Raw genomic sequence first — 21,703 nt, forward strand, 5'->3', positions numbered from 1 at the left:
CCTTCTTCTGGGAGTTGAGAAGCACTGCTGAGAGATCCGACATCTGCAGGGAATATTCCATGCCTGCAGCCCAAGGGACTGAGACATTCCTTGTCAGAGAGGATTGTGCAGACACTTTGGGGAAAGGGAAACTCTGGGTAGATGATTTGCACCCAAGGCCAGCTTTCTCTAGGGCTCCCTGGAGGCTCTGAGAGGAAGGCAGGAGCTCACCTGGATCAGTTTCATGGGGTCTGTCCACAGGAGGATGGTTTTCTTGGCCGAGAGCATTTGCACTGCTTTGTATACCACGTCCAGCTGGGGGTGAACAGCATACACTCCGTCCAGTATTTTCGTGAACTGCTCAGATACCAGCACATTCTGTGGCAGGGAGAGAGGGGAACCAATGGCCAGGGCACCGCCATTGTGCCACTCCCTGCTGATGAGTGGGCCCTCCCTATCCCACCCAAACCCAACTCAGGAAGTTTCATCTTTTCCAGTTTGTTCTACAATGCTGCTCCTAGTGGGATAGTTCTGGTGTTTTAGAGCTTGTGATTTGACTTGTGTGTTTCCTACATGATTTTGTCCAGAGCTTCCGTTGAGTGCTGGTGACTCGTCACATGCTGCCAACTCAGTTCTGCTCTCAGATGGTGAGCATAAGTGTCTGCGTGCAATGGACAATACACAACTATGGATTTGGGACACTGGTCCTTTAAAAAAACATCCTGAAGTGTTTATGTCTATGTGAGTGTTGTTCTTCAGAGCAGGTGCCCTAGAAGAGGACGCTTTATTCCAACAATCCTGTCATGGCTCAAAACAAACTGGGAACTCCCCTTTCAAAAGTGCCCTCAAAGCTGATGTACAGGACCTGGGAGAATATGTGTTCTGTGAAATAGTGTGATCAAAACCAGCCTTTTCCAGTTTGACCAACCTGCTTCATTCCTCAGATGTGGTTCAGAGTACCTTTTGCCTTTTTAAAGAATTAAACCCATGCTTATGGGCTAAAGACTGTAGATATTCTAGAGAAAATTCTAGAAGCATCTACAAAGGAGGAATTCCAACACCGTTTAGAGTTATGGCGGCATCACTGATAAAAGGGAAGGAAAAGGCTAATTCAGACTTATTTGTTTTGGTAGGCTTGTTAAGTGGCAATGTGATTGCATTCATCACGGGCCTACACAGCTCTGTTTCTAACATTCCCTCAAACATGCCAAGGCAGTGCCTGGGTCCATGCCTTCAACCTGCACTGCAGGGGAAAAAACAAATTCCAACCAAAACTGAACCTGTGGCTGAGGCTCAGAGGCAGGGGTGGTGGGGGCTAAGGTAGCATCTGGGGTGCAAAGTCAGAGCTGGAGTACGGGGTGGAGGACAGGGCTCTGAGGAGAAAGACCCAGGAGCACAAGAAGGGGTTGGGGCAGAGAGGAGGGGTGAAGAACACAGTGTAAGGAAAAGCAGCTATGTTTTTATAATGCTTCGTAATATGTGGCAAGTAGAAATCCAAATTTTGCTAACTACGGAGCTTGGGTTTAAATGTTCAAAGTTTCATCCCTGATATAATTGCAAGGCATTAAAGTATTCTTACAGGGACTGGCCGGTTAGCTCACTTGGGAGAGTGTGGTACTGATAACTCCAAGGTCAAGGGTTTGGATAACCACATAGGCCAGCCGCCAAAAAAAATCTTACAAAACATCATATTTGTGTGGCATTAAAAAATGTAAAAGGATTTTTTTTTTTTGTCTTTTGTCTTTTTCCGTGTCCGGCAACGGATCGCAACCCTCAGTGTTGCCCCCGTACCGGACCGGGGACCGGCAACGGGATTGCAACCCTCGGTGTTGCCCCCGCGCCTCGCTCAGCCAGTGAGCGGGAACCGGTCTGTATGTGGGATCCGAACCCTCGGGCGGGAGCGCCGCAGCGCTTCCCAAGCGGCGCACTATCCAGTGCGCCACCAGGCCGGCCTAAAAGGACTTTACCATGGTAACTTTATAGGACTCTAGAGTAGAGGCAGAAGCCCAGGGGCTTACTCCTTGCTGTGTTTCTCATTTGCTGTGCATCCTGGGCAAATGACCTAACCTCTCTGTTTCAGCTTCCTTATATGTAAAATAGGAAAATGAGAAAAAGTACTTGTTTGGGGTTGACTTTCCTTCCTCCCTCCAAAAAGATGTTGAAGTCCTAATCCCCAGTAGCTGTGAATGTGAACTGATTTGGAAATAGGGTTTTTACAAATGATCAAGCCAGAATGAGGCCATTAGGGTGGGCCCTAATCCAATATGACGGTGACCTTATAAAAAGGGGACATTTGGATACAGAGACAGACATGCACACAGGGAGAAAGCCCTGTGAAGCAGAAGGCAGAGACTGGGGTGATGCTTCTACACACAAAGGAACGCTAAGGATTGCCAGCAACCAGCAGCAGCTAGGAGAGAGGTCTGGAACAGGTTCTTCCCCCCACCCCTCAGAAGGAACTAACCCTGCTGACACCTTGATTTTGGACATCCAGCCTCTGGAACTGAGAGAGAATACATTTCTGTTGTCTAAGCCACCCAGCGTGTGGTACTTTCTCACAGCTGCCCTAAGGTATTAATACAATACTCTACCTACCTCCTAGAGTAGGATCCAATGAGATGACATATATAAAACCACTTTTGGGAAAAAAAGAATATAAAATGGTAGACAAGTACAGAATATTGTTATTACCAGCTACCGCTCTATGCTGATTCAGGAAGAGTACCTGGGAGGAGTCTGAAGTCACCTCCTTGGGCTTCCCTCTTCCTTCAAGAGATTTGCACTCTCCAATACTACTGAGTATAATAGGCCAAGTCATGAAATGAAAATACAAGTTTGTGTATGTTTTAATACTCAGATTCTAAAAGTCCTGTGATTCTGGAACCATCCTGGGATCCAGGGCCATTCATTAGCAAAGCTGATGGTGAACAAATTCTGTTGTGGAGTCCTCCCACCTTCTATTTGGTGTTTCCTTATCTCTACGCTCAGGTGTTCACATTCTGAGGTCCCAGGATCCGGTAAATTATTTCTCACTGTCATGTTATTGACTGAATGGCTCCTCCTACTGAAAGGATCCCTGGAGAGGCCAGAGTTGTAGCAAAAGGAGTGACCTTTCCATGGAGCATTTGTGTGAGGGCCTGGGAGAGAGAGCTGATGACACGGCCGACACAGAGTGGGCATGCATGGTGACTGGCTCACACCCTGGTGCAAGCCACTACCATTTGATCACTTACGGAAATGTCAAGCTCTTCCATCCTGGATTTGGGGTTCCTCTTGATGGACAGGATAAGTAAAACAGCCCCATCCATACTTAGAGGGTTCAGGAAAAGCTGTGGAAAGAGGAGTGGGACAGGAGGAGGCTGAGATGGGGGCAGGAGAGGCTGGCTCAGAGCACAGCTTCCACTTATTATCAAATCACAGCCTGTGTCTTCCTCCCAGACTTCTCTGTAAGTATCTGTCTTCCTAACCATCTACCTGCCCATCCATTCACCCACCTGTCCATCTCACTGCCCATCCATTCACCCACCTGTCCATCTCACTGCCCATCCGTCCCTCTATCCACCCACCTGTCCGTCTCACTGCCCATCCATCCCTCTATCCACCCACCTGTCCGTCTCACTGCCCATCCATCCCTCTATCCACCCACCTGTCCGTCTCACTGCCCATCCATCCCTCTATCCACCCACCTGTCCGTCTCACTGCCCATCCATCCCTCTATCCACCCACCTGTCCGTCTCACTGCCCATCCATCCCTCTATCCACCCACCTGTCCGTCTCACTGCCCATCCATCCCTCTATCCACCCACCTGTCCGTCTCACTGCCCATCCATCCCTCTATCCACCCACCTGTCCGTCTCACTGCCCATCCATCCCTCTATCCACCCACCTGTCCGTCTCACTGCCCATCCATCCCTCTATCCACCCACCTGTCCGTCTCACTGCCCATCCATCCCTCTATCCACCCACCTGTCCGTCTCACTGCCCATCCATCCCTCTATCCACCCACCTGTCCGTCTCACTGCCCATCCATCCCTCTATCCACCCACCTGTCCGTCTCACTGCCCATCCATCCCTCTATCCACCCACCTGTCCGTCTCACTGCCCATCCATCCCTCTATCCACCCACCTGTCCGTCTCACTGCCCATCCATCCCTCTATCCACCCACCTGTCCGTCTCACTGCCCATCCATCCCTCTATCCACCCACCTGTCCGTCTCACTGCCCATCCATCCCTCTATCCACCCACCTGTCCGTCTCACTGCCCATCCATCCCTCTATCCACCCACCTGTCCGTCTCACTGCCCATCCATCCCTCTATCCACCCACCTGTCCGTCTCACTGCCCATCCATCCCTCTATCCACCCACCTGTCCGTCTCACTGCCCATCCATCCCTCTATCCACCCACCTGTCCGTCTCACTGCCCATCCATCCCTCTATCCACCCACCTGTCCGTCTCACTGCCCATCCATCCCTCTATCCACCCACCTGTCCGTCTCACTGCCCATCCATCCCTCTATCCACCCACCTGTCCGTCTCACTGCCCATCCATCCCTCTATCCACCCACCTGTCCGTCTCACTGCCCATCCATCCGTCTATCCATCCATTCATCCGTCCAACAAATACTTATTGGAGGCCTGCCATGTGCCAGCCACTGGGCTAAGCCCTGAGGGACATGGTTTCTGAGGGACAGGCACTGAGAGAGAGGCAGACATGACAAGGTTTCTGCCCTCAGGTAGCTTAACACTGTAGTTGGGGGAGACAATCAAATGGCATCAGACATGTGATGACTGCAGTGACAGAGGTACACACAGGCACTGCAGGAGCAAGGAAAGGGGAGGGGACCCTGGAGCTAAGCCTTGCAGGACTAATGGGGATGAGTCAGATCTGAAGAAGGTGGGAGGAGGACCAGAGATGGGAATAGGATTCACCAAAGAAGAAAAGGGTAGAGAAGTGCAAAGGTGTAGGGAGGTGTGGAACAGCCTGAGGTGTCTGTGAGCAGGAGCAGGGAGAACGAGGCACAAGGCTGGGAGGGGCCACATCGCAGAGGACCTTGTGGGCTTAGCTAAGAAATGAGGACATTATCCCAATGGTGCTGGGCGCCACTGAAGCACGGATGGACGGTAAGAGCAGGGAACATGGGGCTTGGTGGCTCTGCTTACAAGCTGCCCAGCCTTGCACTAATTTCCTGACCACTTCGTACAATCACCTATGGCCGCTCTGAAGATTCAACGTGTCAGTTCAGGCAAAGAATTCCAAAGAATACCTGGTACACAGCAAGCAGTGAGTGAGCATTAGTTATTATTATGGAAGGCTTCAGGATGGGTGTTTTCATGATGAGGCAGGCCGAAACTTTTATTGAGCACCTACTATGTGTCAGGTATTTCCTAGGCTCTGATATACTACAGTAAGGAAATACAGACGTGAGCCCTGCCCCCGTGGAGCTTAGCATCTAGAATCTTTTGCTGGACTCACTTGCCAAGGGGAATTCCTTACTTTTCCAAGATTAGGGGAAGGGGGACTAGGGCTGGATGTGGAGAACAATAGATAATTCTATGGCAAAGTTGATGTGGTCTCCGCCTGTGACCAAACTAAGAGTTTTGCTTTAAACTTTTCTCTTTCACTTCTAAAATATTTTCAAAAATTAAAACACATTTCTTACACATGCTCATTGTGGAAAAATTAGAAAAGAGGTAATGTTTTCAATTGCCTGTACCCCACTAAGTAGAGACAACCCCTGTTGCCGTTTTGCTGAGGCAACTTCTTAACGTTTTAAAATTCAGATTCTCAGAACTCTCTTTGGCTTAGCCACTGAGGCTGAATCACTCACAGCCGGGGTCAGTCTGTCTTGTCTGAGCTATGCCTGGTTCCCCTCCACCCATGCCGGGGCTTCCAGCTCTCCTGGTCTGCAGCCACCATGCTCCCTCTGCCAGTCAGAATGCAGCTTCCTCTTGTCCCCGTGGCAGGCAAGCTCAGCCTCACTATTTCCTCATGGCCCTTTTCCTTCCACCAGGACCCCACATCTGTGGTGCCCCCAACCACCCCACATCCTCAGGGAGCTGGAGTTGCCACAGAAAGCCAGGCAGAGCTGGCTTTGCTCTGCCTCTTGCAAGCTGTGAGGCCTGAGCAAGGCACACAGCCTCAGTTTCCTCATCTGACAAGTGCAGCTAATAGAGGCCACTTTGCCAGGTTGGGCTATGAATGAGGATGAATCACCTGATATGGGAGCCCCAGAAAGGGGAACCAGTCATAGAAGTCCCCGACTTTCATGTTTTTCAAAAAAAGAAGCTTCTGTGTTATAAATTAGCATCTACAGGCAAATTAATTTAAGATTAAATATGCATTGATTCTTTCATTTAATAAATATTCATCAGGCATCTACCATGTGCCCAGCACTATGCTGGGTACGAGGGTATAATAATGGGCAAAAGCAAGCACAGTCTTTGTTCTCAGGAAGCTTTCATGCTAGTGGAGGGGACAGAAGGCCAAGGAGTCCCTCAAATGAGAGCGTAATTACAAACAGCAGCAAGTTCTGCAGGAAGGAGTGAGAGGGTTCTGGGAACAGATAAGCTAGACAGAGGATTCCGGCGGGCTCCCTGAGGAGCTGCTGCCTGAGCTGCTCTCTGAAGTGAGCAGTAATTAAAGCCAGTGGGGCAGAGCAGTGGAAGGAGAAAGGGCAGCAGCCACGACCTTGGGCCAGGGCGAAAGGAGAGGGGAGGAGACCAGGAGGCCTGGGTGGAAAGCAAGGGAGAACATGGTGTAAACTGAGGCCAGAGAGGCACACAGGGATCAGAGAACTGGATCTGAGCAAGAGGAGGCCATTGGTAGCGTGGGAGGTGGGGGGAAATCTAAGCTGGAAGGGAATAGATTGGGGGTGGAGGGAGTGGAAGTCACATTTGTCTTTAAGAAGCACACACTGGCTGCTGCATGGGGAAAGCCTGAAGGAGACCCAGATGGGAGATGACTGCAGTACACCAGGGAGAACCGGGGATGACACTGGATTTGCAGCAGAAAGATAGTCAAGAATACATGCATGTATGAAGTACAAGACAGAGGTTCCCAACGATTCTCCAGCAATGTCCAGCCCCATCACCCCCCCGCACACAGACGCACGGCGGCCCGGCCCGGCTTAGGTAAAGACTACCTTCAGAACTTTGAGGCTTTCGTTGTATTCCAGTCCTTTGCTGATTTTGGAGGCTCCTTCATTGCTGATGTTATTGCTGCTGACATCTAGGTAGGTCAGGCAGCTGTTGAGTCTAAGGACCTCCCCAAGGGCCAGAGCCCCATCGTTCCCAAAGCCATTCATGGAGAGATTCAGTTTCTTCAGGGTCACATTAGTCTCCAGAGAGAGGGGAGAACAGCACCAGCATCAAGGTTGTGTGTCACTCATCCAGACAAATGGGCCCTGATTCCTATCCCCTGCTGCCATCCAGGCTGGGTGCTCAGTGGTCCCCAGGAGCGATCTGCCAGATCATTCCAGATCCCTCCCAGATGGGCTCAGAATCTCAAGTACTCTTGAGATTAATTCCCTTTGGGTTCTGGTCATTCCCCATCTCCTAATTAAATTGCCCTCTTGAAGTGTCCCTGAAGATGCCACCCAGATCTCAGCAGGTTGGATTTACACTAAAGAATAACATATCCAGGAATCGTGGAAAGAAGACCAACAACGCAAAAAACATTTGAGGAGAGTTCAGTGCGCCCTCATCCATGGTGACCATGCCGAAGAGGTTCAACAGGGTGGACAGGAGGCCCTGGCCATCTTCACCTGGGTTCAAAACACCACTCCCAGAGAGCACCTTACCCGGAGGCCATTGCACAAGGCCACAGCTCCCCGCATGTGGAAGTGATTCCAGCTCAGATCCAGCGACTGGAGCCCTACATTGAGGCCTGGAAGAGGAGGGGAGTCAGCCCAGCATCTCCTATGTCCCAAAGAACCCAGTCTCTGAGTCAACACATATCCATGACACTGGGGATTAGGATAACCCAATGGTCATCCAAAGTAAAACACTAAGATAATAATTTTTTCAGTAATTCATTTAAACACAAAATTGTAAGACGATCCCTAACGCTGGCAAAGATGTAGTGAAATCATCATATTCATATATTAAAGGTGGCAAGAACATTGATATAATCTGTTCGGAAAATATATTATGATCACATATTTTCTCATTAAAATGTGTATATCCTATCACACAACAATATCACCCCTGAGACTCTACCTAAGACAGCACGGAATATGGGAAGAGCCAGATGCTCGTAGATGTTTACCATGGCATCACTATAAAAGCAAGATTAGTGACTCACAGGGGAAGGGTAAAGTATGTTAAAAATATCCACCTGCATAACGTATACCTTCAGTCCTGACCTCTTCATCAAGCTCTGAACTCACGTGGAAACTGCCTGACATCTCCACGTAGGTGTTGAATGGCCCTCGCAAACGTATATGGCCAAAGTGCAAACCTGGACTCCTAACTCCTGCTCCTCCGTAGCTGTCACGCCCTGAGCTCCCCCATCTAAGTAAGTGACATCATCCAGCCAGTAGCTGAAGCAAAATGACGAGTTGATCTTTATTTCTCCTTTCCCCTCATTCTTCATATCAGCAAGTCCCCTTGGCTTTACCCCCAAAATGAATTCTGAATGCATCCGCTCCTCTCTACCGCCACCTCCTGCCTGAGCTCAGCTATTATCCTGTCTTGCCTAGACCAGCACAGTAACCCCCAGTAGGTCTCCCTTCTTCCATTCTTGTTCTACTCCACTGCATTCTTCTAACACTGCAAATCAATGTTCCTCTCCCACTTAACACCTTCCGATGACTCCATCACACGTGGAACAAAATCCAGACTTTGTCCACATCATGGCTCACAAAGCCTGTCATGATCTGGCTAAGGGCCACCTCCATGACCTCTCCTCATCTGCCCTCCTCCCTGTCCTCTCCGCTCTGGCCACACTGTCCCCTCATGTTCCTCAAGCATGCCAAGCTCTGTTCTTTCTGCCTGGAATGCCACGCCTCCAGAACCAAGAACGGTTATTTGTTCTTGGTCATTCAGGTCTCAGCAAAAAGCCACCTTCCCTGTGGGCCTTTCTCTCACCGCCCTGTCTAAATAAGCACCCCTCTCCCACCGTCTGAGTGTCCTCCTCTCCTCTACCCATTTGCTCAGGGATGACTATTTACGTTGTTTCTGGCTTTTTTTTCTTTTATAACAATGCTACAATAACTGGCTCCGACATCTCTCCAGAGCTTCTCTGAGACATGTAGAGTAAATGCTGCATCACAGAAGGCACACACTTTCCATTTTACTGGACACTATCAAATTGTTCTCCAAAGCGCCTTTACCTAGCAGCTTGTGAGTGTTATTTTTCCCCACTGTCTGCAGCATTTGATATTTGCTGACTTTAAACTTTTGCACTTTGGGTGGATGACAAGGGGAATCTATTTCTTGTTTTATTTTGCATTTCTCTAATAACTAAAGAGGTTGGGCATTTGGTATCTGTAGTGGGTTGAATTATGTCCTCCCAAAACTCCCTGAAACTTGAATTGTGTCCCCCAAGTTTTATGTATTAAAAACTTGGCCCCCACTGTGACTGTTAAGAGGGGGAAATCCTATTACGGTAATTGAAAGGTGGAGCCCTGAAGAGGTGATTGGATTGTAGGACCCTGGAGTAGTGAATGGATTAAAAATGGTGGTCAGGGGCGTGGTTCTGAGGGCTTTAATAGGAGAGGGGAGTCTGTCTCTCTCTCTCTCTGCCCTCTCTGCTCCCACCATCTTGCAATGTGAGACCCCTGGGTCACTGTTGCCACCACCAGATGGACTTCAGACTTCCCAGCCTCAGAAACTGTAAGCAATAAATGTTTTTCTTTATAAACTACCCAGTTCCATGTATTTTGTTATAAGCAACACAAATGGACTAATACAGTATCTTCTTTTGCTATCCACATTCCTTGACCATTATTCTATGGGGGGTACTTACATTTAATTTATCTATAGGATCTTTTATTAATATTCTGAATACTGATCTTTTATTTTATACAAATGCTGAAAATATCTACTCCCTGTCTGTTGCTTGTCTTTTGAGGTTATTCATGGGGTCTTTTATCACACGCATGCTTTAGATGTACTATTGTCAGATACGTGAATTGTTGTTGTTGCAGTTCGTGCTTACTGTGCCATGTTTAATAATCCTTAGTGTCCCTGAGGTCAGCAGTTTATTTCTCTACATGTTCTTCTAATCATTGCAAAGTTTTACTTCTCACATCCAGGTTTTTGTTTCATTTGAAAGTATTTGGGGCATGGTTTACATCATTTTTCTAATCAGAACATTCAAAAATAATTTTACAAAGGAGATTCAGCTCTGACAAGTAACCTTCCCCAAATCTCGTTCCCTTTGCTGGCCCCTTCCCTCCATGGGAGACCTACCCAGCATCTGTCCCAGGTGCTCTCCTCCCACATCAGAGAATTGGTTATGACTGAGATCCAGATTCTTAATTCGGTAATTGGACTAGAGAAACAAACAGTGGAAGGAGAGGTTATTTTTGTCTTCTGACTGCAAATGTCTCACTTGTCTCACAGCAATATGATGGAGGTTTCCATGTACCAAAAACTAGGTGGGCTAGGGTTCTTAGACTGGAGACAATTTCTTAGTCACTTTTGTTTAAATATTGACGGCTCTGGGAGAATTTAGTGACATCCAAACAGTCCTGCCATTTGCTGTGGCTTTTGCCAGGGTCCGCAGAGTCCAAACACTCACCAGCTCCCTAAACCATGCAGGGGTCCTCACTTCCCTATGCCCAACGCAGCCCCCCAGTTGCCCAGATCTCCCAGGGCCATCTCTCGCATGGCTTGGCTGCACCTCTTGCCTCTTACCGACAGGGCTTGGCAGAGCAGTTCTGCAGCTTCTTCTTTGAGGTTATTTCCTGTAGTGAGGGTGCTGAGTTAGCAATGTACCCCAGACCACGGCTCCCCTGACCCTCCCATACCTTAGCCCTGCCAATCCTCTTCCCTTTGGAACAATCAGACACAAAAAAGGTGGCACATACTTAAAGCAAATATTATATGGACACAACAGGAGAAAACAAGGCAACTATTTACCCTTTCCTTTAACGTTCCCTTTTCTCTTTGCCATGATTGTCCAGGAAGCTCCAGGAGTTGGTACACCATACCGTGTGCATCCATTGGCAGCATGAACCTCTAGCCTAGCACCTGAAGTCTGTGACATTATAAACAACGCTAATCCAAGCACAAGCAGCAGGGCTGGGACTAGAGTGAGGACTGGGGCACTTACCGTGGGTGCAAAATTTAAGGGATGCCAAAAAACTCAGGAATCAAGATGAATAATATCTTAATAGAATATTTTTAAAAACTAAAATTAATGCAAAAACATGTATGATGAACAAAGTTTTTAAATTTTAAGCAAAGACAAGATCAATAGGAAGAATAACTTCTATTGTTTCACAGCACTACAGGGTGACTATAATTAACTACAACTTATTGTATATTTTCTAATAGCTAGAAGAGAGGATTTTGAATGTTTCCATCACAAAGAAATAAATATTTGAGGTGATGGATATACTAATTTCCCTGATTAGATCATTATGCATGGTTTACATGTATCAAATTATCACACAGTATCCCATAAATATGTACAATTATGCATCAATTTAAAAAATCATAACAATTTTATTTTAAAAGGCCCATACAAGATGAAATAAAAAATAAAATAAAGACAGGATCTGACACTTGCTTGCATGACTAGTCCTTATTCATCTCACCCTATTCTATCCCTGTTGGATCCTGTTTTTATTTAAATGTTGATATTTTGCTTACCATGCATGTTTTTGCATTGATTTTGATTTTTTAAAATATTGAATTAAGATATCATTTACTTGATTACTGAGTTTTTGGCACCCCTTATATCTAGTGACTGAGGCACCTGCTCTTGCCTCATTCACCTTACCTTGTCCCAGCCCTGCCAAGTGGTCTGAAGCACTGGTGGGCTGGGAAATATGTGACACAGAGCCTTATCCTCAAATCTCTCCTTTGAATCCTTAATAATCTTTGTATCTCTAGCACCTAAATGGTGCTTGGAACATAACAGGTGCTTAATAAATGCTTACTAAGTGAATGAATACATTCGCCTTAACACAACACTTGTTGGCTGTGTCTGGCAGCAGTGCAATAAAGTGAGATAATAAGCAAGCCAATGCACAAAATTAGGTAATCAGTTATTCAAATGATTGTGTTTACATCAGCAGTTACAAATAGTGCTGAGATGTATGTAAAAGAATCATTTGAGAAGTTTGATAAAATAGATTCATAGATCTCTCCCCACAAAGATTCTGAAATTGCAGCTTGGGATAGGGCTAGAAAATTTGTATTTTTACAAGGAGCTTTCTGTATTATGTTTACATTATGTTAGGGGTCTTAGCCAATGCAACCAGAAAAATCATTAGAAGCTGTAAATATTGGGGAAAAAAGAGACAAAATTCCCCATTATTTGCAGATGCTAGAATTAGCAAAATGCTAGAATAAGATAATTTGATAAAGTGGCTAGATATAGAATCAATGTACAAAAATTAATAGCTTTTATACACACCAGTAATAACCAATTAGACAATATAACAGAAAAAAACATTCTATTCATATAATATAAAATAATAAAAGGCCTATAAATAAATCTAATATGAAATATGCCTAGTAGAAGAAAACTATAGAAGAGTTCCAGTCAAGATGGCAGAATAGACAGTCCCCAGTGTCACTCTCTCCCACAAATCAACCAATTTACAACTGTAAAAATGTAACAACAGCCAAGCTTGGGCCACTGGAGCTCAGGGGAAGAGGAGGAGAGACCTATAGAGTTCATGAAGGTGGAAGAAACCATGATGAGGGAAAGAAAAAACTGCTCCAAGTGTTTTGGGCCATGGTTGCTTTAAGGCTGGAGCTGCTGAGCATGCAGAGCAGGAGTTGGCAGAAGCCACAGCTGTGCCCTTCGGATGGAGTTGCTTGGAGGCGGCAGGGGAGAAGAGGGTCTTGCTGGCCCCCAGGACAGCAAGACCACTAATAGGGTTCCCCTGAACCCGTGCAGGAGCGAGGAGCCAGAACAGCTGAAAAAGGGAGCTATGCAGAGGCTGGTGAGTCATCACAAGGGACTGGCACAGGGCTTGTCCCATGGGAAGTGTTTGGAGCATGGGCAGTGGAGAAGATGGGCCCACTGGGAGAATACTGGGAAACAGCAAGGACAGCCAATTCACTCCCCAACCAGCACAGGACCACTCAGAGGAGACTGGTCGGGAATGCAGAATTGCATGGGGTGCAGTTTGATGAAAAAACTCAGGCCCAGATCAGAGTTTCTACACAACCCAGGTGTACTGGGTCTCTGGGGAGCTGGAAGGACCTATAAGGTTAACTATGAAATCTTGAGATGCATAAAAAGCCTTCCCTAAGGAAACAGCAGCAAAGCAGCAATTTAGCTCAACCACATAGCTCAAGTACTAGTTCCCCCAGGAAATTCCCCCATTTTAGAAGCAAGCCAAGGACAAAAAATTAGTTCCAGCCCAGACATAGCGCCAGTACCTCGGGGCCCTGCCTGGGGGCTGGGGCAAGGAGCCAGGGACTGGACTCCACTCCCACATCCAGGCACACCCAGAGCATGGAGCCAGGGACCAGACCCCCCCGCCCACAACCAGACACACCACCAGCACCAAGGAGCATGCCAAAAACATCACCTCCATGTGGGTGGTCCACTACAGCCACCACAGTAACCATGGCTGCCACAAAAGTGGCTAGATGTCACAACCACCACGCACATGGTCCACCAGCCACTGGAGTGCATTGACACAAGGAGAGTCACCAGTGGAAACCAAAGAAAAGAGGACGTCTCTATCCACAAAGCCCATTCCCAAGTGACAGAAGAAGCATCTGCTCTATGATAATATTGGGGGACCTGAACACACCTCTCAGCACTGGACAGATCATCTAGGCAACAAATCAACAGAGTAACCATTACTCTTTCAGAGGGAGAGAAGACATCTAGGGTTATCAGTGGTGGGGGGGAAGGAGAGGGGGATGGGGAGAGATTGGACAAGGGGCATAAAGAATAAGTACGATTTGTAACAATATACATACTAGTAATATTGATTTTATCAACATATGTCGACATTGAATCCCAAAAATATGTATAATCGGGCTGGCCCGGTGGCGCACTGCTACAGTGCGCTGCTCGGGAAGTGCAGCGGCGCTCCCGCCAAGGGTTCGGATCCCATGTGCAGATCGGCCGCTCACTGGCTGAGCGAGGAGCGGGAGCAACACCGAGGGTTGCGATCCCGTTGCCGGTCCTGGTCCGGTACGGGCGCGACACTGAGGGTTGCGATCCATTGCCGGTCACGAAAAAAGACAAAAAGACAAAAAAATATATATATATATATGTATAATCAATTATGATTCAATAAAAAAATAAAAATTAAGCACTTAAAACAAAAACAAAATGAAACAAAGAAAAAAACTATAAAACTTTATTAAAGAATATAAAAAAAGACCTGAAGAAACGGAGAAATAAACCATATTCTTAAACGAAGAGACTCAATATTGTGAATGTCAATTCTTTCCTAAATTAATCTTGAATATTCACTGTAACCCTAACCAAAATTCCAACAAGGTTTTTTTTTTGTGGAACTTGACAAAATGATTCTAAAATTCAACCGGAGGAGAAACTGCACAAGAAAATCCAAGATTACTTTGAAAAGGTCAGACTTTGTCCGCTCACATATAAAACACATTATATTATACAAGTATAATATATATTAAATTTTTTTTTTTTTTTTTTGTCTTTTGTCTTTTTTCCGTGTCCGGCAACGGATCGCAACCCTCAGTGTTGCCCCCGTACCGGACCGGGGACCGGCAATGGGATTGCAAGCCTCGGTGTTGCTCCCGCGCCTCGCTCAGCCAGTGAGCGGGAACCGGTCTGTATGTGGGATCCGAACCCTCGGGTGGGAGCGCCGCCGCGCTTCCCAAGCGGCGCACTATCCAGTGCACCACCGGGCTGGCCCAATATATATTAAATTTTATATAATTAATTTATTGTATTAATCACAACCATATTATTATAATATATAGTAATTATAATTTTAACATTCTAAACAAATATTAAAGTCACATTGACATAGAAATAGACAAATAGATTAATAAAATGAAACAAAATCTAAAGAGAAATCTATATTTATATAGGAGTTTAGTATATGATAAAGATGACATTTCATATTAGTCAGTTGAGGATAAATTTTTCAACTAACCTGGCTATCAGTTTTGGAAATACAGTGTTCGATTCTTACCTCTGCCATGAACAAAAAAATATTGGAGATTTAAACGTGAAAAACAAAATTACCAAAATATTTGAGGAAAATATTTTTATAATCTTGAAGTAGAAAGCAGTTTTTTAAGACTACAGAAATTAAATCCATAAAGAAAAAGGACTTATGAACTTGACACCAATAAATATACAAACTTCCCTATGAAAATACCATAAACAAAGCCATATATAACATTCTAACATTCAAGTATGAATATCTATAGTGTATAGATAATATGAACAACCCCATACACAATTGACATCTCACAAAAGAGGAAATAAGCATCTGAAAAGATGTTCTATTTTAATAGTGATAGTTATGTGTAATAGTAAAAAAGATAATAATAGTGATTAACATTTAACAAATCCTTATGTATTAATTAAGGTGTTTTAGATTTTATTACAGATGTTTTAGATTTTAACTCACTTTATCCTTACAATCATCATCTCAGGTAGGTAATATAATTATCCTTAGTGTATAATGAGAAAAATTAGGCACAAAAGGGTTAAATAATTTGCCCAGTGTCAAAGCCAGGATTTGAAGCCAAATACCTTGACTTCAGCATCCACACACTTAACCATTGTGATTCACAACTTGCTAATAACCCTTCTGGAAAGAGTATAGGGAAACAGTCCATTGGTAAAATTGTAACCTGGTACAGTCTTCTTAAAAGGACATTTGGAAATTAATTTTTTTAACTTTGCAAAATGGATGTATCTTTATATTCAGTAATTCTACTCCTGAGTGTCTACACAGAAATATCAGAACATGTGCCCAAAAGATGCATGTACAAGAAAGTCCTTTGAAACATTAATTGAAAGATCAAAAAACTGGAAATGACTGAAATACCTCCTCTCCCAAATAGGGGGATGTTAAATAAACTATGCTATATCCATAGCATGGACTACACCCAGATGTTCAGAAGAATGAGATAAATCTATGTGTTTTGTCACAGAAAGAAATACAAGGTATATTTAGAAGGAAAGAAGGGAAATTAAAGAATAATATCTGACATTAATAACGTATTAAAATATACACAAACTATTTCTGCATTTTATTTCTGGATACTTTTACATTCTTGTTTCCTAGGTGACTTTCAGTGATATGTCAAATGTGGATTTCTTTTTATTTACCTTACTTAAGACTTACTGGGATTCCTGTTTCTGAGAATTCATAAATTCAGGAAACACGTCAGCTATTCTATTTTCAAATATCGCTGTTCACTCATTCTCTTATTTTTCTGGAACTCCTACTAGTTGTGTTGAGTCTACCTCATTCTTTTATATTCTTTTGCCTTTTATATTCTCTATCTCTTTATCCTTCTATGCTGCAAAGATAGACAAAGTATGCGTTTCACTAATTCTGTCACTTGTGCCTAATGTGCAATTTATCCATTAAGTCATTAGGGTCAATTTCTATATATTTTTCATTTCTAGAAGTTCTATTTTTATGGAGGAGGAGAGGCATTTTTTAAAACATAGTGATTTGTTCTTTTATGTTTTTATTTTTTTGTTATGTTCCTAATCATATCAAATATACTTTACGTGTAGGTAAGATTTAAGTGCAAGATATCTCAGTTAGCTTGCAGTTCCAGTTCATTAACAGTGCCCCTATTCAGTTTAGATGATAAATTATATAGCCACTCCATTTATTGTCTGTATCTGATAATCCTATTTTCTGAAGTACTTGAGGGTCCAATCCTACCACTTGTTGAGTTTGGCAACTCTCATGGTTTTCCATTTCCTTGTTTGTTCTGCAATTTTGGACCATGAGCCCATCTTGAGTGGGGCTTTATCTGTGGGAATCTGAGCAGCCTGGTTCAAAGCTTTCTTCCTTCAAAGAGGTGTTATTTTTGTTTCTGTCCTACGCCCCGGGGATTACCAGCATAGGACCACTTTTGATGTTAATTTCGTGGCTTAGGAGTTCCAGGACCCTGCAGATAGTATAAATTCAGACCACAAATCTGAGTGAGGGCAGTCTGTGGGTACTAGAATTCTCAAGTGACTTTTTTTTTTCCCTGTGGGAGACAAAGAAGAAGCTATACAAAAGGGGATCAGCTATGAGGATGCTTCGAAAAGTTCGTGGAAAAATGGAATTAAAAGATAATATGAATCTTTCCATGAACTTTTTGAGACCTCTTGTAGTAATAAATGCTGTTAAGAAAAACCAAGCAGAGAAACAGAATAGAGTGACAGGGACACCATACCGATACCAGCTGCTGTTTCCATAAGGTGGTCAGGGAAGTCCCCCAAGTAGATGACATTTGAGTAGGTAAACCACCTAAGCCATGCAGATATCAGAGGGAAGCGTGTTTCAAAGCAGATCAGAAGTGGCTTGGGAGGAAAGCAGGAAGCCAGCATAGCTGTGTCGTAGAGGAAGGACGACCCGGAGGGTTTAGCAGCAGGAGACGCAGTGTTCTGGTCACTGAGACCCCACGGACATGGTCTGGGGCTCCCTAGACCCTGGATTTCCTCTGCCTTTCCCTTTCCTCTCTCTTTCATTCCCAATGTCCTCTCCTCCCCTTGCATGAGCTCACCGGAAAGCTGAAGTTTACAGATCGAAGAGGTGTTTCTCATGAGGAAGTCTGAGATGTTTCTGGCTCCCTCCAAACCAAGATCATTGTTGGAAATATTCTAAAATGCAAGAAAACACGTAAGTACAAAAAATCCCACCAAAGGGCCCTCATTAACAAGTGGTGTCAGGGGGGGGGTTACTGAGGGAGAAGGGATGGGGCGTGGAGAGGGGGCTGTGGTGAAGGGCTGAGGCGTTCAGTAGTGCAAAGGAGGCAGAGAAGAGAAGTTGGAAACCTGGTTCCAGACCTGGCTTTTCTAATGCCTCCCAGTGGGACCCCTGGGCTGCTCTCAGTTTTCTCTGAAGCTGGCTTCCAGGACTCCCTGCTCCACCAAGTTAGTCCTAGTACTTCAGGTAAGTACATTATTTTGTTCATTTGTTTTGAAACCCATGATAGCTTCATCTGGAGAGCTTGGCAGTGAAATCATTGAAAATGAGTTTAGAGTAGATAATCATTGGAAATTTCATTTACTGAGTCAGCAAGTATAAAGTGTCCTTTTAGGCTAGTGAGAGAGACTTTATATAATCCAGCCATTACTGGTCTCCCCCTGCCTTTTTCAATTTTTTTTTTCATGGTGGTAAAATACAAATTACGTAAAATTTGCCATCTTAACTATTTTAAGTGTACAATTCAGTGGTATTAAGTATACTGATTATTAGGCCTCATGGCCAGTATCAGCACAGCCTCGGTAAGCAACTATCCACCCTCTTCCCCCTCATCCCTCCCTATCTCGTGTTAATCAACTTTCCACCCCCTACACCCTTGCTTTCCTAGAAAAACCGGAATTTGTACAAAACAGATTCTTATGCAAAAACGACCACCAAACACCCTTCCTCTAATTCAAACCTTATAAAGCCTTTTTAGTCTGTACAGGGACGGGAGCTGATCTGACTCAGTCTCCCCTCCATGCTGGTGGCTCAAGTCTCTCTCTTTACTCCATGTCACCAAACCTAACACTCATACTGTTGTGCAACCATCACCACCTTTCATATCCAGGCACATTGTATTTATGAAATTATTTCATGCTTTGTTTTCTTTAAGGAAGTTCACTTTAGGGCAACTATGCAGAGGTAAATTTAGCCATTTCCGGTCTTCTAAGTTCCAGACAAAAGTGGTTTCTTAGGGTTTCCTGGAGCCACAGGGAACACAGTGCCCCTGGCTAGCCTCTGGTGGGTGGCTCTCCTCTGAGAAGTACGTCTAGAGAAGAGGAGCCTGCAGACCTACTGCAGACAGGCTGGAGGCTGGCCCGGCATGGGCAGGGAGTGAGTTCCCAGCCCCAGGTGGTGAGAGGAGCCTGCAGAGCAGGGCACAATACCAGCTCCTGGAGGTAGTAGTTCTCATGCAGCATCTCTGTCAGGCTCCTGACACCCTCCTCCGTGATGCAGTTGTCTTCCAGCTCCAGTTTGGTGACTGTCGTGTTGGACTTCAGCCACCACCAGGGGAGGGGGAGAAAGACATAGAAATGGTTGGTGACCTGATCAGTTCCTTGGTCTCCCTGGTCCAGAACTTGTCCCCTCTCTAGAACATCCCAGCCATGGGAGAGGGTATGGAGATGCAGGCTAGGAATTTTGAAGGAGTAGAGAAGATGAGGAGGAAGACAGACATCCCATTGAGTTTTGCTAGGACAATGTGCTTATTCTGGGAGAATTTAGAAGAGGATCATTAAAGCCCTGAAAAGTAAGAGGCACAAGCCTCAAGGAGAGAGAAGACTGTTACCTCCTCCAAGATTAAAGAAAACTTGACACATTTAAGAACAGTATTTAAATCTAAAGATTCTTGCAAGGAGGTCCTCTAAAGCATTTACTTTGTTTTCTTCAGAGGCCTTCTAGTTTAGTCTTGAGCCTTATCTGGTACTCTCTTTTAAGAGCAGGCTGCCTCAAGGCAGTTTGGAAGAAAGTAAACATAAATCTTCAATAAATATCTACCTCCAAGCTAGTCTGCATTCTCTCTGGGAACAAGTTGAGAGAGAGAGGAAATGACTTACAATAGCAGCATGAAAGACTGCAGTTAGCTCTAAGCAGAACTTTTACTCTTTCCTTCCCCACCTCATTCCCAGCACAAACAGGCACAGAGATCAGACATATCTTGGATTTGAGCAGTTTTCAAAGTTCCCCAAGCAGTGAGAGAAGTAGCAGGTGATAAGGACCTTTAGTGCCTGTTTCTCCCTCCAAGAAAAAGGAGCATGTGATAGTTCAGGCTACTGCAGTGCAGGATGGTTCACCCAGGGGCTTCGTGGAATGTCTTCTGGTCTCAGCTCTCTGGGGTGGGCAGAATTCAGTCATGCTCAAAGGTGGGGGAGATGGCCCAGGTGGCTTCCCAGTCTCGGTGCTATTTACAGTGTCCAGAAACTTACGCTGAATGACCACATCCAGACTCACACCAGAGATGGGTGCATTGCTGCGTGAAGCGGGAGGCCCAGTCAACAAGTCCATCCACATCCATATCACTCAGGCCAGTATCTATTTGTCACTCTCTGTACTAACTGCTGGGGGAACAATGATAAACAGAGAACATCCCTTCTCTCAAAGGACCCAGCCCCCCCCTCCCCCCGCCAGCCACCGCCCCAAGTGCAAGGGGACAGTGCTAGGCAGGTGAGGGACACTCACAAGGATGAAATATGGTCCCTAATATCAGAACGCTTTTAATCTGAGCCAGGGGAACACAACAAACATGTGAAATGTTAAACAGTAGAAAAAGCAAATAAAAGTTCAGGGCACCAGAATGTCACAATGATTAATGGTCAAATGGATGTTATGGAGAATCAGAGAAGAAAAAACCCCCCAGACGGAAACTGCTGTACTAAGAAACGAGTGGCCCAAGTCCTGAGAGGATTTCATTACGATCCGTTTTTTCCCCAGGAAGCTCACAAGGTAATGGTGCGATCCTAACACTTCATTAATCACTTTCAACCCTCGTACATTTCAAGAGGGCTTTGTTCCTTCTCTGCTCTTTCCTGCTCCTCCCCAGAAAACAGTACACTCTCACCTCTCATGTAACTTCTTGATGCGGATATGCTAAACACAAATGCTGTTATAATGAACAAGGGGGTGGGGACTGAAGAAAAATAAGACCATGCATTCCACAAATACACTGTTCAGTGCCAACAGGGGGACTAGACACTCAAATGAACAGCACACAGTCATGTCCCTCGAGAACTCACGTCTAATAATGATTGCATTCTAGCAATGAACAATGACATATTTCAAGGCTGTTTGGAGATTGCCATGTATTTCGTGACTGAATAAATACCAATGAGCAAATTGTCTTTCTCATGCGTCATCCTCTTGGACTTCTTCATGGTTGAACCTGGCTGCCTAGTCTTCCTGAAGCTTGTCTTTTGTTGTCTCTAACCAGCTTCTCCTACTGCTCAATCACTTATTCTCTATTTAATTCACTGACTTTTTTCCTTCCTTCGGATCCTTTTCTCTTTATCATCCTAAGTGAACACACACAGTGTTATGCTGACATAGAGTTGTTAGATTTTCTGGGGTTTTTTTGTGATGGGAGTCATTTTTCTATATAATCAATTCTCATTATATGAGGGTACTTCAAAAAGTCCGTGGAAAATAGAATTAAAAGACAATACAAATTTTTTTTTCCTTTTTGTCTTTTTTCGTGACCAGCAACGGATCGCAACCCTCAGTGTCGCGCCCGTACCGGACCGGGACCGGCAACGGGATCGCAACCCTTGGTGTTGCCCCCGCACCTCGCTCAGCCAGTGAGCGGGAACCGGTCCGTATGTGGGATCCGAACCCTTGGTGGGAGCGCTGCCGCGCTTCCCAAGCGGTGCACTGTAGCAGTGCGCCACCGGGC

At 45.2% G+C, this 21,703-nt stretch overlaps 1 protein-coding gene across 1 annotated transcript in view; it reads right to left on the reverse strand.

Annotated features, from left to right (window-relative positions):
- Positions 1-21,703, reverse strand: part of LRRC74 (leucine rich repeat containing 74) — a 43,305-nt gene that overhangs the window by 15,590 nt on the left and 6,012 nt on the right. The window contains exons 4-11 of the mRNA XM_008590459.1: positions 19,206-19,313; positions 17,855-17,951; positions 10,841-10,890; positions 10,394-10,475; positions 7,780-7,865; positions 7,123-7,317; positions 3,213-3,308; positions 211-357 (exon numbers count right to left, since the gene is read on the reverse strand). Of these exons, the coding sequence (XP_008588681.1) occupies positions 211-357; positions 3,213-3,308; positions 7,123-7,317; positions 7,780-7,865; positions 10,394-10,475; positions 10,841-10,890; positions 17,855-17,951; positions 19,206-19,313 (861 nt within the window). The remainder of the gene's footprint in view (positions 1-210; positions 358-3,212; positions 3,309-7,122; positions 7,318-7,779; positions 7,866-10,393; positions 10,476-10,840; positions 10,891-17,854; positions 17,952-19,205; positions 19,314-21,703) is intronic.

This window comes from Galeopterus variegatus, unplaced genomic scaffold, assembly GCF_000696425.1.
Source record: "Galeopterus variegatus unplaced genomic scaffold, G_variegatus-3.0.2 Scaffold140, whole genome shotgun sequence".
NCBI lineage: Eukaryota > Metazoa > Chordata > Mammalia > Dermoptera > Cynocephalidae > Galeopterus > Galeopterus variegatus.